At 39.2% G+C, this 16,769-nt stretch overlaps 1 protein-coding gene across 4 annotated transcripts in view; it reads right to left on the bottom strand.

Moving 5' to 3' along the window:
- The window catches only part of PRPF18 (pre-mRNA processing factor 18), a 58,081-nt gene that overhangs the window by 17,795 nt on the left and 23,517 nt on the right, over positions 1-16,769 (bottom strand). For all 4 annotated transcript variants that reach the window (XM_060006263.1, XM_060006264.1, XM_060006266.1 and 1 more), the window contains 5 exons: positions 15,093-15,239; positions 13,630-13,698; positions 12,095-12,235; positions 11,897-11,968; positions 9,541-9,696 (listed from right to left, as the gene is read on the bottom strand). In XM_060006263.1, coding sequence (XP_059862246.1) covers positions 9,541-9,696; positions 11,897-11,968; positions 12,095-12,235; positions 13,630-13,698; positions 15,093-15,239 — 585 coding nt within the window. The remainder of the gene's footprint in view (positions 1-9,540; positions 9,697-11,896; positions 11,969-12,094; positions 12,236-13,629; positions 13,699-15,092; positions 15,240-16,769) is intronic.

Raw genomic sequence — 16,769 nt, 5'->3', positions numbered from 1 at the left:
AAAATTTATGCCATATATATTTCACCACAATTTTTAAATAACCTAATTGCAAGCATTACAGCATATTCTAGATAAGGCATAAAAATATCAATTACATATACAGTTTGGTGTATCACAGTATGTGATATAGGATACAAATCCTGAATAGAGTTGTTTATATCCAGATAAATCAATGAACCATTAAAACAATCATCCTGCATCAACTCAAAAAAACAGCAATTTTTTATCATTGCAGAAAGCAAATGCTTTTTAAAACCAAACCAGGGCTTCCCTGGTGGCACAGCGGTTGAGAATCTGCCTGCCAATGCGGAGGACACGGGTTCGAGCCCTGGTCTGGGAGGATCCCACATGCTGTGGAGCAACTGGGCCCGTGAGCCGCAACTACTGAGCCTGCGCGTCTGGAGCCTGTGCTCCACAACAAGAGAGGCCACGACAGTGAGAGGCCCGCGCAAAAAAAAAAAAAAAAAAAACCAAATTACAATCATACCCTTTTAGCTAGATTCGCCTTTTATTTTATAAACTATCATTAGTTAATAGCACTTGAGGGAGACTTTTTTTGTTTTTAAGTAATCTCCTTACTGAAGTATACGGAAGACATTTTATCAATTATTTCTGTTCCTGTCACTAGTGTACCCTGTAAGAACAAAGTCTTGAAAACGAAAGCACAGATGCGTTTAGTGGTGCAGCCTAGGAACATGAAGAACAGGGATAAGTTGAGAACATTTTCCATGCAGCTATTTAAATTCCGTCAACAAACTGCCAAGGTTCCAATAAAGGAACGAATTACCATGAGATATTTAAGTTACTAATTAATCCTAACTTCAGACTAAAGGAATACATATTTGACTCGAAATGTGATTTTCAAAAAATGTGTACTTAATGATGAAAAGTTAATTTCTACAATAGCAACTAACATTCACAGCCATGCATAAAAAGGCCAAGCCTTTAAGAACTGCCCACAGGAATTCTTTTCTTACAAGTATAGGATTAACATTGAGTTGATCTGAATTACTCATTCTAGACTTTTTAATACCCGATCTGGATCTAGCTACTTGGGATGATGGCAGATGAAGGCCATCTCATGCTACTTCTAATGAAGAGTCCCAATGCAAGTATTAAATGTATTAAAATATTCAGGATCTGTAGGACTTAGTGGAAAATTAAAGAAAAAATAGTTTGGGACTAAATCTTCTTCTGGAGTGTATGGTAAGAAATAGAGAGGTGCTCTCAATTTTTACTTGTCTGAATGTTTGATATATAAAAGAACATTATTTCCAGTTCAAAGGTTCATCACTTCACAGAAAGGAACAAATTACAAGTGATTATTCCATTTTGAAAACAGCACTCACGTACTTAACGAAGTTAGGTAAAAATGTATGGCAGGGCTTCCCTGGTGGCGCAGTGGTTGAGAGTCCACCTGCTGATGCAGGGGACACGGGTTCGTACCCCGGTCCGGGAAGATCCCACATGCCGCGGAGCGGCTGGGCCCGTGAGCCATGGCCGCTGAGCCTGCGCGTCCGGAGCCTGTGCTCCGCAACGGCAGAGGCCACAACGGTGAGAGGCCTGCGTACAGCAAAAAAAAAAAAAAAAAAAAAAAAAGTATGGCAAATGGCCGATCTGAGCGAAGATTTTGTCTGACAAGGCCTTCACACTGCACGGTGATCTGACTTTTCTTTTTAAGCATGTGGTTGAGAAATACAGAGTTAACACCCCAAGTTAAACGTCTATTTAGCTGCCAGCTAAAAAGCAACATGGCACAGTTTAGACCAGCATTCCCCACAGTATGCTTCTACCCAACAATGGCGTTCTGTAATATTAAAAGGTAATGTATGTGAAAGAGAAATGATAGCACTATTTTTCTCTAAAAATTTCTTTTAATATGCCAGGAAGTTATTAAATGGGTAAACAGTTTGTTACCAAGACAACTTGCCTTTAAGAAATGGTTTATCAGAGCCAAAAATGCCAGGAGGTAGCATAAGGCCGCTTGACCCACAAATGTGTGACATACAATCTTATGCATAGGGAGTGTTGACCAGCTAACCATGACATGTGCATACAACACATGGATCACGTTGTGATCACTCACTGCAGTAATGTTTCTGTTATACCATTTTCAGCAATTCACGAACATATAAATTTACAAACGGTCCATGAACAACTAAATTTGACAAATTCTAGTACAGGTGAAATATGCCAGATTCTGAAATGCAGATATAAATATCTGACATAAGATGCTGGGATGATGTTTTTAACCAGGGAATTTACAAACTTAAGGTCATTGAACACAACTTGCCAGAGAAGATTATGGGACATTTTGCCTTTTGGAACAGTGAACGCTTGAGGAAAATTATTTGGAATGAATATTACTCCTTAATCTTCTAATCCCCAAAGAAACCTGTGTTGTAACACAGCACACAGACAGACTAATCTATAGGAATCAGGGAGGGTATCCACAGGAAACAAAGGGCATACTCAAACTGGGTAATTTGACGGTAGCAGTCCCAAGGACTTTACAAAGGCGTGGGCAAGACCGGGACCCGTGAGCTGACAACACTACAAAGCTGTGGCTAGCCTGTTTTCTAAGGGGGCAAGGGAGAAGACTGGTTACCAGAAACCCAGAGAGGGTAACTAACTGTATGGAGACGGCTATGGCCTTGGGTGGAAGGGTGTAGTGACTCTACAGGGAGGAAGCCAGGGAAATAAATACCCCAAACTCGTTCTTCTTCCACCTACAGAATGCCTTCCAGTCCCTCTCATCGCCTGCCCCGTTCAGAAGTCAGAGGGCAAGAGAGCCTGTCCATGTTGTTCATGAAAGCCAGGTTTCCAGGGCACAGAACACGGTGAGGAAGGATGGAGTGGATCTGGAGGGCAAATCACCACGTGATGTCCATTTCAGCTTTTCTTCCTGCTCTTCTTTACCAACAAGTAAAGAACACCCAAGATATGAACCTTTTCAAGAGATGTCTTGAAATGACTGAATTATAAAGACTCTAAATAGTCAAGAACTTCCTTTAATCTGTGTAGAAGAAGCTTTATCCAAATCTGGGCCAAAGGCTACATCTGCACTGGCAGACCGACCAAAGCCCTTGAAGTTCCTACCAACAATTTCCATCTCGCCCTAGATTTGAGGCTACCGATAAGCTATACAACTTCTCTTGGATCTACATGGTGAGCAAACCCTCCCTGTGGTGTGTTTAATTTTTGTGAGAAAGAGAACACTTCAAACAACCTTCACAGTTTAAATTCTATAGAGGTTTGCATAAAACCCAAAGATGAAATCATGTTACAGTGAAGAGCCCGCTGAATTGTTTTTACCATATTTCAGAAAACAGTTACTTCTCACCAATATTTCTACATAAAAGAAAATAATTACATATTGCAAGGTTTCATTTAAATGATGTCCAAGAACTGGCAAAATTAACCAATAATAACACATGTCAAAACCATGGTTATTTCTGATGGGAGGAGGAATTAGGCTGGGAAAAGGAATGAGGGAAACTTCAGGGGTGCTGCTTGAAATCTCCTATGATCCAGACCTCATTTTATGTCTTGATAAATATCACATATATATGAAGAATCACTGAGCTGTACAATTAAGATTCGTACACTTTACAGGCTGCACTGTTTATTAAGGTTTATTATATCTCAATTTAAAAAGAAAAATTTTATTCAACACAGTTTTGGAAGTTTTAGCCACAGCAATCAGAGAAGAAAAAGAAATAAAAGGAATCCAAACTGGAAAAGAAGAAGTAAAACTGTCACTGTTTCCAGATGACATGATACTATACACAGAGAATCCTAAAGATGCTACCAGAACACTACTAGAGCTAATCAATGAATCTGGTAAAGTAGCACGATACAAAAATCAATGCACAGAAATCTCTTGCATTCCTATACACTAATGATGAAAAATCTGAAAGAGAAGTTAGGGAAACACTCCCATTTACCATTGCAACAAAAAGAATAAAATACCTAGGAATAAACCTACCTAAGGAGACAAAAGACCTGTATGCAGAAACTATAAGACACTGATGAAAGAAATTAAAGATGATGCAAATAGATGGAGAGATATACCATGTTCCTGGATGGGAAGAATCAACATTGTGAAAATGACTATACTACCCAAAGCAATCTACAGATTCAGTGCAATCCCTACCAAACTACCACTGGCATTTTTCACAGAACTAGAACAAAAAATTTCACAATTTGTATGGAAACACAAAAGACCCCGAATAGCCAAAGCAATCTTGAGAAAGAAAAACGGAGCTGGAGGAATCAGGCTTCTGGACTTCAGACTATATTACAAAGCTGCAGTAATCAAGAAAGTATGGTACTGGCACAAAAACAGAAATATAGATCAATGGAACAGGACAGAAAGCCCAAAGATAAACCCACGCACATACGGTCCCCTTATCTTTGATAAAGGAGGCAAGAATATACAATGGAGAAAAGACAGCCTCTTCAATAAGTGGTGCTGGGAAAACTGGACAGCTACATGTAAAAGAATGAAATTAGAACACTCCCTAACACCATACACAAAAATAAACTCAAAATGGATTAAAGACCTAAATGTAAGGCCAGACACTATAAAACTTAGAGGAAAACGTATGCAGAATGCTCTATGACATAAACCACAGCAAGATCCTTTTTGACCCACCTCCTAGAGTAATGGAAATAAAAACAAAAGTAAACAAATGGAACCTAATGAAACTTAAAAGCTTTTGCACAGCAAAGGAAACTATAAACAAGACCAAAAGACAACCCTCAGGACGGGAGAAAATATTTGCAAACGAAGCAACTGACAAAGGATTAATCTCCAAAATATACAAGCAGCTCATGCAGCTCAGTATCAAAAAAGCAAACAACTCAATCCAAAAATGGGCAGAAGACCTAAATAGACATTTCTCCAAAGAAGATATACAGATTGCCAACGAACAGATGAAAGGATGCTAAACATCACTAATCATTAGAGAAATGCAAATCAAAACTACAATGAGATATCACCTCACACCGGTCAGAATGGCCATCATCAAAAAATCTACAAACAATAAATGCTGGAGAGGGTGTGGAGAAAAGGGAACCCTCTTGCACTGTTGGTGGGAATGTAAATTGATACAGCCACTATGGAGAACAGTATGGAGATTCCTTAAAAAACTAAAAATAGAACTACCAAATGACCCAGCTATCCCACTACTGGGCATATACCCTGAGAAAACCATAATTCAAAAAGAGTCATGTACCAAAATGTTCACTGCAGCCCTATTTACAATAGCCAGGTGATGGAAGCAACCTAAGTGTCCATCGACAGATGAATGGATAAAGAAGATGTGGCACATATATACAATGGAATATTACTCAGCCATAAAAAGAAACGCAATTGAGTTATTTGTAGTGAGGTGGATGAACCTAGAGTCTGTCATACAGAGTGAAGTAAGTCAGAAAGAGAAAAATAAATACCGTATGCTAACACATATATTTGGAATCTAAAAAAAAAATGGTTCTGAAGAATGTAGGGGCAGGACGGGAATAAAGACACAGAAAAACACAGACGTAGAGAATGGACTTGAGGACACGGGGAGGGGAAGAGTAAGCTGGGAAGAAGTGAGAGAGTGGCATGGACATATATACACTACCAAATGTAAAACAGACAGCTAGTGGGAAGCAGCCGCATAGCACAGTGAGATCAGCTTGGTGCTTTGTGTCCCCCCTAGAGGGGTGGGATAGGGAGGGTGGGAGGGAGACGCAAGTGGAAGGAGATATGGGGATATATGTATACATATAGCTGATTCACTTTGCTGTACAGCAGAAACTAATACACCATTGTAAAGCAATTATACTCCAATAAAGATGTTAAAAAAATTAAAAGAAGAAAAAGAAAAATTACCCTATTAAATGACTTTCACTATTACCTCCTCAGCAAATATCTTAACGTAGAAAAGGTTTGGGTTTATACATTTACCAGGGGTCAGCAAACTACGGCCCACGGGCCACTCGCCCCTTTTATAAATGGAGTTTTCCTGGAACACAGCCACTGGCTGCTTTCACTGCAGGGTTGAAGAGTTGTAGCAGAGACCTATGAAGCCCAAACCCTAAAATATTTACTACCTGATCCTTTAAGTGTGTCACTTCCTGACTTAAACTTCAAATAATATATTTAAACTGTCCCTTTGTAGGAATAATTCAACTCAACCTCACCCAAATACCAAAATAAGAGGAGAAAGATTTAAAAGACAGCTTAGGAAATCACTCAGTTAATTGTAATCAAGAATTTCGTAAAACGCTAACATGGGGGTGGCTTCATTCTGCCTTGAGCTGCACTATGGGTTTATTTTAAGACAGATCAAAAACTGGTACTTTATTTGGCCTCACACAATGCTAATTTTTTTGTTTTTGTTATTGCCAATATTTTAAAAATAGGAGCATACGCTTTTTTAAAAAATTAAGGATTCTAGTATCTCACTAAAAACTAAAGGAAGATGGAACAACACTAGAACCATATTCCTACAAGGCAACAATGAGCTGAAGTGACTCCCGTAACGCTGGAGGCTAAGACTCAGCTGACACTTCACACTGTGCTTGCGCTATCCACTTTTTAAAGTTTTTATTTTATACTGGAGTACAGTTGAACTAACACAACATTGGTAATCAACTGTCCACCGTTCTTATCACAGAGTTGAGAGGAAAATGAAAATACTGCTTCCATCTGTGGCTACATGAAAAGTAGAAAAAGAAAAGAGAGACCGAGGGTCAGAGGCTTCTTAACACTCAGCTCACCTGTTACCCAACTATCCTGGGTATGTGAGTTTGCAACCTCAGGTTTAAGCGATGGCCTCTAGGGAAAATGGCAGAGAAGTACCAGAGAAATCAACAGACCAGAAAGGGCAACAGTTAACTGGATGCTTGCACACATCAAGTGGTAGGGATCTCCCCCATATCTTCTAAAGCAGCCCTACTCCTATTTTGGGGCAATTCTGCCTGTTAAAAAGCTTCTTTGGGGCTTCACTGGTGGCACAGTGGTTGAGAGTCCGCGTGCCGATGCGGGGGACACGGGTTCATGCCCCGGTCCGGGAAGATCCCACATGCCGTGGAGCGGCTGGGCCCGTGAGCCATGGCCACTGAGCCTGCGCATCCGGAGCCTGTGCAACCTCTTACCAGTCTCTCATTGTTTCAAAACAAAAAGATTAAAAAAAGGAAGAATCCTTTCCTTACACTGATTAGAAATATGCCTTCATTCCTATACCTTACCTGGTCCTTAACTGTATGGGACAAGTTTAATCCCTCTTCCATCGGAAAGTTCTCTCATTATCTATAGTTACCCAAACCCCCACCAAGAGTCTCCTTTCTCAAGGACTAGGGGAAAAAAAGCAAGACTTGCACCTCTCGTCCTCTGGAGTATTCATTCATTCGACAGATATTTACTGAGCACCCACCATGAGTACTATTCCAGACTCTGCGGATATGACAGTGAACTATGCTCTTGCCTTGTGGAACTTATACTAAATTATTACATCTAATAATGTAGCATAAGCTATCATTAGACTTTCCAGTAGCCATACTGTACTACTGTTATTGTACTTAAATTCCCTAATTCTTCCTCATATACAGTGCTCAAACTGTATGCTCAAGTCTAACTTGACTTGTTAGAAGTCTAACTGAGTTATTAGACTTCCAAATTTCTTTATGGTCATCATTGCTAAATATTATATTTTTAGAATCTGCTTTTTTCTTCAGTCTGTCAAGAACTTCTGGAATGCAAATTTCTCCTCCACCTGAACGCACACCCTATTCCTTCTGTTTCTTACTGTCTGTAAAGCTGATAAATATACCTCTCAGTACAGCCATCCAAATTGGTCATTAAAACTGTTGAATAGGACAGTACTGAGGTCACTGAGTGCCCCACGGCATGTCCCTAGCACGCACCCAAACACACACGGATCCATTATTTAGTATGCATGGCTTCTCTCACTCAACAAGCTGAGTCCACCTGATCATTTTACCATATTTACATCTGTACACAAGAATATTATTGGATTTAGGTCAAACACCTTCCTAAAGTTCAGATACAGTATGTTTGCCAATTTTCTCTAATCATCTTGGGAAAAAGGGGGAAAAACATTTTAAGGGGAAGAGAAGAGTTAAAAAGGAAGAACAATGGAGGGAGGATAGGTCACTATATAGCTTCCAAAATGAACCAGAAGTCTTTAAAATACTAGGCATATTTTAAAAAAGAAAACTCAGTTTATAAGATGATGGTAATCATACCATTGTCTAAAGAAGATGCTGTCTTTAAGACAATTTATCTAATTATATGAACTCTTATACACACTATAGCTTTGGTCATGGTATAGCAGAACACAATTAGCAAATTTAATCACTGGTAACTGTTTTCTATTGTTAAAGCCAAACCACTTTTTTTTTCCCCAACTAAAAGCTTTTTGCCTTCGATATGGTCAATGGTGGTTATTAAGAAAATGGAGGGGCTTCCCTGGTGGCGCAGTGGTTGAGAGTCTGCCTGCTGATGCAGGGGACACGGGTTCGTGCCCCGGTCTGGGGGGATCCCACGTGCCGCGGAGCGGCTGGGCCCGTGAGCCATGGCCGCTGAGCCTGTGCGGCCCGCATACCACAAAAAAAAAAAAAAAAAAAAAAAAGAAAATGGAAATGTTTTGAATTTCCACAAGTATATTTGAACTCTATAAGTTCTACAGTTCACATTAGGGGGTCAGGTTGAAATATTTTAAAATGCTAATATATATGAATAAGGTACAAAGCATGACACAAAATAACCTTTAGCACTTGGAATTGAAATGAAATAAAAAGATAATCCATGAACATGATAGTGACTGTTGTCTGGCACAAATTCTGAAAGCACTTTCGGCATTTTAAGTGTATCTTACACTTTAAGTAAACTTTCAGAGTTTCATCTTCAAGCTTTAGAGCTAACATCCAGCAAAAGTCATTATACAGACACAACCTGGGGTTTTTGACACCTTGGCAAAAGCTAGATTACAGTTGAGGGTTTTTTCCCACTAAAAAGAAAAGTTTAACCCAACAGCAGTGTAACCAGGTTTATGTGAGGCATGTATAACTTTAAGAAAATAAACTATAAATATTTTAAATCTGTGTACCGAAGTGTTGTTACAAATTATTTAAAAATATTTACTAGCTAAATTTTTACCGTTTATACCTTTTTAGCCTAGATGTTAATCTACCTTGAAAGTAACAAAATGTGAATTATTGCAAAATACTCTAAATTCGTCATTCTTTAGTAAACTCCCCAAGCGAACAGCAATAGTTTTATTTCACTACTCAGGTAATTAAAGCACAACATTTCACCCTGTCTTACATCATATATGAAACCTAAAAGGTTTCTATTTTATAGCACAGTGGAAGGTGTCTTACATACAAGTACTATTTACATAAGGAGTGGACTTGCATCCTGTCATGCTATACCCAATCACTATAATTCTCCTCCTCTCAAAACTTAGTTTGAGAACCGGGGAATGTTAACCTCCAGAGCACTTTTCCCTCCAAACTGCTTACCTGAATATACTTCCGCTGTGTCTCATCATTTAAAACATGTGCAACGTGCTTGGAAAAAATCTTTTCCCTACCGGTTCTGGCATGGATGCCAACCATAGTGACACCAATGGGCCAAGGGGCATTTCCAATGGCCATCTGAAGATAAGCATCATTAGCCTGAAAAGAGAGTTGAAGAAGAGATCAGGAAAGCAGAAATATTCTGCTGGTCCAAATTTTCATTTAGTATTTCACAGCCCTTCGTGATGAAATTTTCATCCATCTCTTGGGCGTGTTGAAAATATTATCATTCCCATTATTCAAACAAAAGAAATTAAAATATGGGGTGACTGACTGCTTACCCAGGACCACAAATGTCTGTGGAAAAACAGAAACCAACGCTAACCCAGGGAGTAAAAAGACAAAACATTCCTTTGCAGCCTTGGTGCACTGGAAGTTAATACATTTCAGATCTGGAATTACCAGGCAGGTAATTTGATGCACTGACAAAAACTCTAGTCTGAGTTTCCGTTAGACCTAGTCTTCTCCCTAGGTGGTCACAGAGAAGACAGAGGCTAACTAGTTTTTCATAATCCAACCTGAAACTACAACTACTCCCTGCACAGCAGTGCAGACCTCTGAAAGCAGTGTGGGCTGTGTGTGCTGGGACCATCACATCGGGTCCATAGCAGATGTGTAAACAGAGATTAAATACTGGCCCTCGAGCCAAATAGCTAAAGGATGAGATCACTTCACTCTGGCCCCCCAAACCTCCCACCTGCCAAGAACCTTAAAAGCGACAAAATGAGAAGAGAGAAAGCAATGAAGAAAAATGGCTCTTTTTCTAAACCAAGCCTGGCTACCTGGGCTGGGGTGGGGGACAAAACAGAAAGCAAGTAAACTCTCAAAGACCCCAAGGGTTTCAGAGAGGCTTACACAGCCAGGCCTCAAAGAGATCTTCATTTAAAAATCAAACAACTATGAGACTGATATACTGAATTTTAAAACAGCATATACACATTTTTTTAAATCCCTGATACTCGTGTGTGTAAAGTTTAATACTGGATATTAACTGATAAAATTTCCAATATTCAGTTTCCCCAAATTTCCAAAGAAGAGTGTCCTAATATTAAGTTTTAGTTCTTTCTGTACTTTATATAAAATAAACTTTCACCAGCTTCTCATATATGAGAATGAGAAAAGTATCAAGAGGGAAGGCATCACCTCTAGCAGGCAAGTGCTGTGAGTTCCTTCTGCACTGATGGTGACCTTATCCATCCATCCCAATGCAATCATCCCTGCTAAGCTCCAGGCAACAGAAACTATCCAAAAATAAAACTCATAGCTATAAAGCAGAAACACTTTCTCTGACTAACCAACAGGCTCTCATCTAGAGGGACTAAAAACACTACTTTAGCCCATTAGCATGAGGCTCTCATCAAGGAGATCTCCAGTCACCCAGGATCACCCACAGTCCCTTCTGAGGACAGACACTCAGAGCACAGGAATAAGCAACGCATCCCCACTTTTCTGGCAGAGCCCCATCAAGGCTCTGGAACTGTCACTGGAGATGCTGCACGGAACCCTCCACTCCTCTCTTGGGAGGCACAGCCGCTGGGAGCCTCCCTCCTCAAACTCGGCTGATGGCCCACGAGCAGGGGTGCACTTCCAATCCCATTAGTGGTGCAAGAGGCCCTTCTCTTCTTGTTCGCCACACAGACTGATGGCCTTCCACCTCCTTTCTAAACTCTACCCAGGAAGCACATGGACCCCAGAGCTCTGTCCTCTGCCACCTGGTCCCAGAGTCCACTCAGGAATAAAGACACTGCAGCAGGGGAAGTCTCCCCTCCTGGGCTTTGCTATTGTTGCAGTACTGAAATGGGAGAGAGAAATTCTGGCAGCCTTACTTGGAACATTTTCTCAGAGAAAACAGCATAAAGGGCAGTTAAATTCCACTGTATCATCAGTACGATGGTTCAGCTATATTATGGATTAAGTAGGTTTTTATAGCTGGCCTGGGAAACTAATCTACGTAACATTGCTTCTACGGGAAAATTTGTTCCAAGCCATAATCAACAATCTAAAAACTTTGAAATTCAATCCCATTCATGAAATGAACGGCTGCTTATATCCAGTTTGTGAAGAATCTTTACACCTTCCTTAAAAATGACTAAAAATTACAGTGCAGTCTTAAACTTTATTATTCATGCCTAACAATAAAGCTAATATATTAGAAAATGAAAGTTTTTTTTACTACTAATTCATTTCACATTTATTCTTAAATCTTCTATTAAAATACTCCCACACGAGATGAACATATTATGTACACAACCTACGTCTGCTCATAAACATAATTCTGATGCACAGCATGGTAATGTACCTTCACATATTCCCTCTGCAACATGAATTTAATGATATCTGTTATGGATTCTTTAATATCAGCAGGAAGATTCTGGAAAAGAAAAAAGAGCATAACTAAATTTTGGAAGCTACAGTGTTACAGACTGCATTTATTCTAACTTTATATATTCTATTTTTTAAAAATCAGTTAACAAAAGCATTTTTCGTGAAACCTCACCCTTTTCCGTAGCTTTCTGAAAAGGGGTCTGAGATAGGACTCGGTCTGTTTCTGAGTAGCACTGTTGAGTTTACCCTGTACACTGCGCTTCACATAATCCTCTCTGGCATTCAGCTCCTTAGCCCAAACACCAAGAAGAAACTGTGGGAAAAAAGGGTAAATTTAGACTACAATGCCACCCAGTGGTTCTGTAAGCTTAAAAGTTCTCTGATGCACAAAATGGTATACACTCATCCTTAGAGTAAATGTCTTGACTGATTAAAACATCAACCGATATGTAACTAATGAACTATCTCTGCTTACTGCGTCACGTATGTTTTAATGTAGTACCTTTGGCAAGTCACAGACTTCCCTATTCTACACCTCTCCCAGCTCAGATGCGATCCATTTCCCCTGAAAGAGCTATCAAATTTCACCGGCAACTGCTTGACAGAAATAAACTTTTATTTGTATTTCTATTACATAAAATTCAACCTACCTAGACTCATCAGCCATAATGCCATATGTGCTGTGATATTTAATCAATCTTCCAGGGATGATGTTGTAGTATTTGGACTTTCTACTTTTGCAGTAGAGACCACAATTCAATTAAAAATTCCCTCTAAAGTGCCTGACCAAAGGAGAAGGAAGGAAAAAAACGAACGAAAATAAAAGAAACTATGACCAGCCCCCACCCTGCCCCAGAAAACTACCCAGGTGCCCCCTGAGTTAAATGCACAAAGAGCATCCTTCCCAGAGGCAGGTAAACACTGAGGGCTGAGGAAGCCATACTCCCCTAGCGGTGTTACCTATGCATGTCCTACATAGGGAGAGGCTGTCACTCAAGGAGGAAATTCTAGTTCATGCTAGATCCCACCACGCCCTAGCTAATTCCATGCCAAATCCTCAACAGATTGAGAATCTTGATGGCTAATTATGTTGTATTTAAACTGTAAACACAAGTAAAAGCTTTTCTTGCATTTATATCTCTAGTTCTGAACACAAATAATGTGTGAATAAATGTTAAAAGGAATCTGGGATTTGCACATACGCTACCTAAACCACTGAAAGAGGAATTCCGGGAAGGATGAATGAGCTAATCGCAAGTCTCTGAAAGGCTGCTCGAGTGTTTGCCTTTTTCCCTGTCAACGTCTTCCCACCTCCTTCCCTTCCTTAGTGTCATCATCTCTCAGAAAAGCTTCTCCTTATTGCACGCCTTCCCAGAGTGTTTAAAAACAAAGTTTTAATCCTTAGAACTTCTTGTTCATTCCACTGCTATGATTCTTTTCGGTGTATTTACATTAATAAGTCAGCTTTACAAGTGCTATGAAGAAAGTAAATATACATTTTCTTTGTTAAACCTCTATATCCAAGCACATAGCAATATCATAAACACCGTACGTGCAGAAATGTTTAGTGAGGATTTCCCTTTCCAGTCTGTAACTCTTAAACAATTCAAAAATGAAAACCCCCAAAAAAAACCCAAAAAACAGAAAGCAAGACCAGTTCTTAACTAAAGAAAACATGTCCTCCTTTCCTAGCCAAAAAGTACATACCTTCAGGAATTTGGTAATGATGTCCATGTCTTTATGATCATCACCTTTTCCTAAAGACTCTCCCAGTGCCTGAAGAAAAAGAGTGCTTCTGTTCATTAGTCAAGAGCAACAGCGGAACACATACATTAGCAACACCAGACTGAACACGGCTCTTTATTACATACACGTATGGTCCAATTTTGATTTAAAACCCTGATGGAATTTCTAGATAGATTTAAAAAAAAGACAATTGGCCATTTTAAATTTAGAGAGCATGTTATCTTTTATGACTCAAAGAGGGAGTAAAGGGAATGACTGCTAATGAACATGAACAAGGTTTATTTTTAGGGGAACAAAATGCTCTAAACTTAGATTGTGATGATGGTTGTAGCAACCTGTGAATATACTAAAAACCACTGAATTGTACACATTAAATGGATAAATTGTATAGTATGTGACTATCTCCAAAGCTGTTTGAAACGAAGGAAAAAAGAAAAAAATGTCCAGAACTGGTTGCTCACACCAATTATTGCAGTAAAATTTAGGGGGTCGAGGTATAATTAAAAGGACATCTTCCTTAACTACAGTCTCACTCACAGCATGCAATGTGGGTTAAGAGCCAGGAACAAAAGGTGACAGAAAAAATAACTATGTTTTATTAACCATTAAGAACTTTAAACTAAGTCATTATTTTTGCTCATGCTAGATATTTAGATAATACAACTTTTAAATAAGATTACATATATCACTCCACATTCAACACACTGGCAAAAATAAGAAAGCAAGATACTGCCAGGTGTTGGCAGGGATGCAGGGATACAAGACACTCACACACTGCTGGTGGAGGGCGGAGACTGGCAAACTCATTACAGAGAGCAATTTGGCAGTACTCAGACAAGTTAAACATATATCAGAAGCAATCCTGCTTCTGCTCCAGAGGGGTCATGTGCAAGACTGTTTATCACAAAGCTGTCTGTGGTAACAGGGAGCTGGGAGCAATCTCACTGTCTGTCATTATGGCGAACAAAAAGTAAAAGGCAGTGAATGCCACAGTGTATGAAATGCTATGTTAACAGTTAAAATCAAAGGTTTAGATGTACCTAAGGTATCAAGGATGGAACTTAACATAGTTCTAAGTGGGAAAAAAGTGAACAGAATGAAGAATTTCACAGTAAAATATCATTTATGTGTATACCAAAACACATGCCGACAAAACACTACTGGTTCTACAAGACCATCAACAAATCAAAGGATACACATCAAACACATCAGAATGAATACTTTTGAAGGCAGGAAGTAGGCGAATGCGTATAGAAAACGAGAAAAAGCGAGTGAATAAACACAAGGCACGAAACAGAAGAAGGGCCTTTGTAGTGACCAAAGACGCCAGCACGCTGTACACTGAAGAGTCTGAGGAGCCCAACCATCTGCCGCAGGGAATGAAAGGCGTGACGGGGAACCAGGGAAGGTGGCAGAGGGGTCACCTCTAACTCTTCAATTGTGGTGTTTTCTTCATGAACTTTCAAATCATTCTGGGTGTCTTCCTCTCCAGGTTCTTGGCCACCCACAATTTCATTCAGGTACTGCTGATCAATCTTATCCAAAGCTGCCTTCAGATCATTCCTCAATCCCTGAGGAAAGGTAAAAAGTTACATCTGGTATGAAATTTCACTGATGTTTCACTTCTGATTTTTTCTCTAATAATGAGTATAATCCACTTTTTTCTCCACAAAGAAACTCAAATAATATTTCAATTTATTATACAGCTATCACCACCATCCATGCAAAGTCAATTCTTATGAACATATTTAAATTTAAAAGAATGTACATACAATAGGTAATCTGATGGTCAGAAAAATAAAACATACGAGTGACAAATCCAAATAAGAATAGGCGTTAATGCTGTAATTTTCTAATGAGGCCCTAGTGAAAGTGACCAGGTCTCCACTGGTCCCCAACCCATTCTCCTGGTTCACTGAAAATGTCTAACAACTGCAACTATTGATACTTTGAACTCCCAAAACATTTGGAAATGTCAACAGTATAAAACCAGGGTCTCAACCATATCCTAGGATTTCACTATGTTTCTAACAAACCAGCAAATTCCACATTCTATTCACTTCCAGTTTGTGACCACTTGGTAAAACTGGAAGCCTTAAAGCTAGACCCTCAGCATATACCACATTCAAAAATTAACTCAAATTGGATCAAAGACCCAAATGTAAGAGCTAAAACTATAAAACTCTTAGAGTTACCTAACAAAACAGAAAACAACCTGATTTAAAATGGGCAAAGGACTTTAACAGATGACATACAAACGGCCAGTACATAAATGAAAAGGTGCTCAACATCACTAGTCCTTAAGGAAATGCAAATCAAACCACAGAGAGATGCCACTTCACAGCCATTAGGATGAATATTATCAACAGAAAACAGAAACTAACAACTTGGCTAGGATATGGAGAAACAGACCCTAGTGCACTGCTGGAAATGTGAAATGGTACAGTTGCTGTGGAAAATGGTACGGCAATATCTGAAAAAGTTAAACATACCCACACCAAGATACATTATAATGTCCAAAGTTAAAGACAACTCCTACAATACAACACAGGCGGAGCAGTCTTTGACATAAATCTTAGCAATACTCTCTTTAATCAGTCTTTAAGGCAAAAGAAATAAAAGCAAAACCAAACAAATGGGACGTGATTACACTTGAAAGCTTTTGCACAGCAAGGAAACCATCAATACAAAAAGACAACCTACTGAATGGGAGAAAATATTTATAAATGATGTGACCCACAAGGGGTTAATATCCAAAATATACAAACAGCTCATACAACTCAATATCAAAAAACAACCCAATCCAAACATGGTCAGAAGACCTGAACAGACATTTCTCCAAAGAAGACATGCAGATGGCTAACAGGCACATGAAAAGATGCTCCACATCACTAATTATTAGAGAAATGCAAATCAAAACCACAATGAGGTATCACCTCACACCTGTCAGAATGGCCATCCTTGAAAAGTCTACAAAACAAAAGTTGCAGAGGATGTTGAGAAAAGGGAACCCTCATACACTGTTTGTAGGAATCAAAATTGAGAGAGCCACTATGGAAAACAGTATTCAGGTTCCTTAAACTAAAAACAGAACTACCATA

This window comes from Delphinus delphis, chromosome 2, assembly GCF_949987515.2.
Source record: "Delphinus delphis chromosome 2, mDelDel1.2, whole genome shotgun sequence".
In the NCBI taxonomy this organism is placed as follows: Eukaryota; Metazoa; Chordata; class Mammalia; order Artiodactyla; family Delphinidae; genus Delphinus; species Delphinus delphis.
This window is presented reverse-complemented; position numbering and strand designations above follow the sequence as displayed.